At 29.9% G+C, this 1,973-nt stretch overlaps 1 protein-coding gene across 1 annotated transcript; it reads left to right on the top strand.

Moving 5' to 3' along the window:
• The first annotated feature begins 116 nt into the window (after nt 1-116).
• On the top strand, nt 117-1,304 carry LOC107030831 (dirigent protein 17-like). Its single transcript, XM_015232068.2, has 2 exons — nt 117-311; nt 803-1,304. Exon 2 carries the CDS (start codon nt 826-828, stop codon nt 1,228-1,230), a length of 405 nt encoding a protein of 134 aa, XP_015087554.1. The 5' UTR covers nt 117-311; nt 803-825; the 3' UTR covers nt 1,231-1,304.
• Nucleotides 1,305-1,973: the final 669 nt, after the last annotated feature.

Here is a 1,973-nt window from a genome sequence, read left to right as displayed (position 1 = left end):
ATATCTTTCATCATTTACTTTATGGATCAAATCATGACCGTTAATGAATGTCATCCAACGGCCTACATAAATCCTACACTAAGAAGTCTATACGTGTTCCAAAATCCCAATTTTCTCTTCATTTCATACTACATAATTCTATTTCCTCCAATCTAAACAACCCTAAAGGAACCTAGCCGTCTCTCTCTCCCTCTTCATATATGAAATCGATCTTTGATTGTTGGCATTGGGTTAGATAAATTCCTCAATTTCCACCAAAATTTATAAATTCATATTGTAAGCTATCACAATTGGATCTGAACTTTTTTTGGGTATGTTTTTCTCTTCTATAGTATTTCTCACCTTTAAATCTTTTTTTTCTTGATTAAGAAGAAACCATTATCATTCATTTTTTATTTTTGATTTTTTTCACAAAAATATGTAATTCATGTTAAATGTGTGCATAATCTTATATTTATATATACAAGAAATTCTTTTCTAATCAAACTATTAATCTGCAAGGTCATTGGAGAGTGTAATTATTATATGCATTATTTGCTTATGGTGTTAGACTTGTTCACTTATTGTCAATTAGTTATATACTTGCCAAAGTTGCTCAGTATCTAGCATATTGATGATAGTATTTTAAAATGTTGAGACTAGTTCTTTTTTCCCCTATAATTTGAAAAGCATCTGAATTACAACAATTATCAGAGTGTTTGAGACTATTATTTTCAAAGTAATTAATATTTTGATCTAAATTTTGATTGTTTGTTAGTGCGAAGCTCAATTGTATAACAACAATTTGATCATCTATTCATAGGGTTTATTAGAAGAACTGTCGGAATGGATTTTTCAGGCAAAGAAAATGAAGTGGAAGAGTGTTTACCACCCGGAGTGTTTGAGATACCTGGAGAGCCAGCTGTTGCTATTAATGGATTGCCTCCCATTTCTCCAAATGTTGATGACACCTTTTTACCCTGCCCAGTAGTTACTGATACAGAATCATATAAGAATGTTGTTTTTGGTCAATTGTTTGAAGGAAGACAAGTTCACAAGTTATCTGGAGATAATTATTACAATGGAAAAGTTATTAGATTTGATGAGGAAACTGGTTGGTTTAGGGTGAAGTATGAAGATGGTAACAACGAAGATCTTGAGTGGCATGAGTTGGAAGAAGTTCTTCAGCCTTTGGACATTAATATTCCATTGGAAAAAGTAATTAAAAAGTTCATGAAGAAAAAACACTAATCTCGTAGTTTATTTTCTGGTAATTCATATTCTTTTTTTGCTTTTGTTATCACAATATTATAAAGTTTCAACTATTTCTTATTTAAAATGTTAATTGATGATTTCGTTATCATCTGTTATGACTTCCTTGCATCTTTATGTCATTTTATTATGAGTTACGAAAGTCAATGGTCTTTTGGAAACAACCTCTTTATCTCGATGTGTTAGGGCAAAGTATGCTTACACCTACCCTATTCATACCCAACCTAGTACAAAGTGAATTTGTTAGTAAAAAATTATAATATTGAATACTGATAATTTTGTCAATGAATTGATCTTTCTTGTGAATAACTGCAGTGTTATTTATCTTGTGACTATATTAGTATTGTTTCTCCATTTACTGTGTGGCTTTGGTAGTTCAGAGTTCTCTCATATTTGCAAGTAAATAAAAATGATAAAGAGAACAGAATTAGAAATGTATTTTCAGCTTTAGGGTGTGTTTGGTATGGATGAAAATGTTTTCCATGGAAAATGTTTTCCCAGAAAATGTTTTCCTGGAAAACAAGTAGATTTTAGACTTATTTTCTCATGTTTGGTTGGTGAGTAGAAAATATTTTTCGGAAATGATTTTTAGTGTTTGATTTATTAATGAAATTTGTTTTTGAGAGACATCTTTTATTTTTACTTAAGTAAAAAATAATTTATGACATTGAAAATATTTTTTAAAATCAAAATTATTATAATTTTGGGGTGGGGGTGGGGGT

The sequence above is a fragment of the Solanum pennellii genome, chromosome 9, assembly GCF_001406875.1.
Source record: "Solanum pennellii chromosome 9, SPENNV200".
In the NCBI taxonomy this organism is placed as follows: Eukaryota; Viridiplantae; Streptophyta; class Magnoliopsida; order Solanales; family Solanaceae; genus Solanum; species Solanum pennellii.
This window is presented reverse-complemented; position numbering and strand designations above follow the sequence as displayed.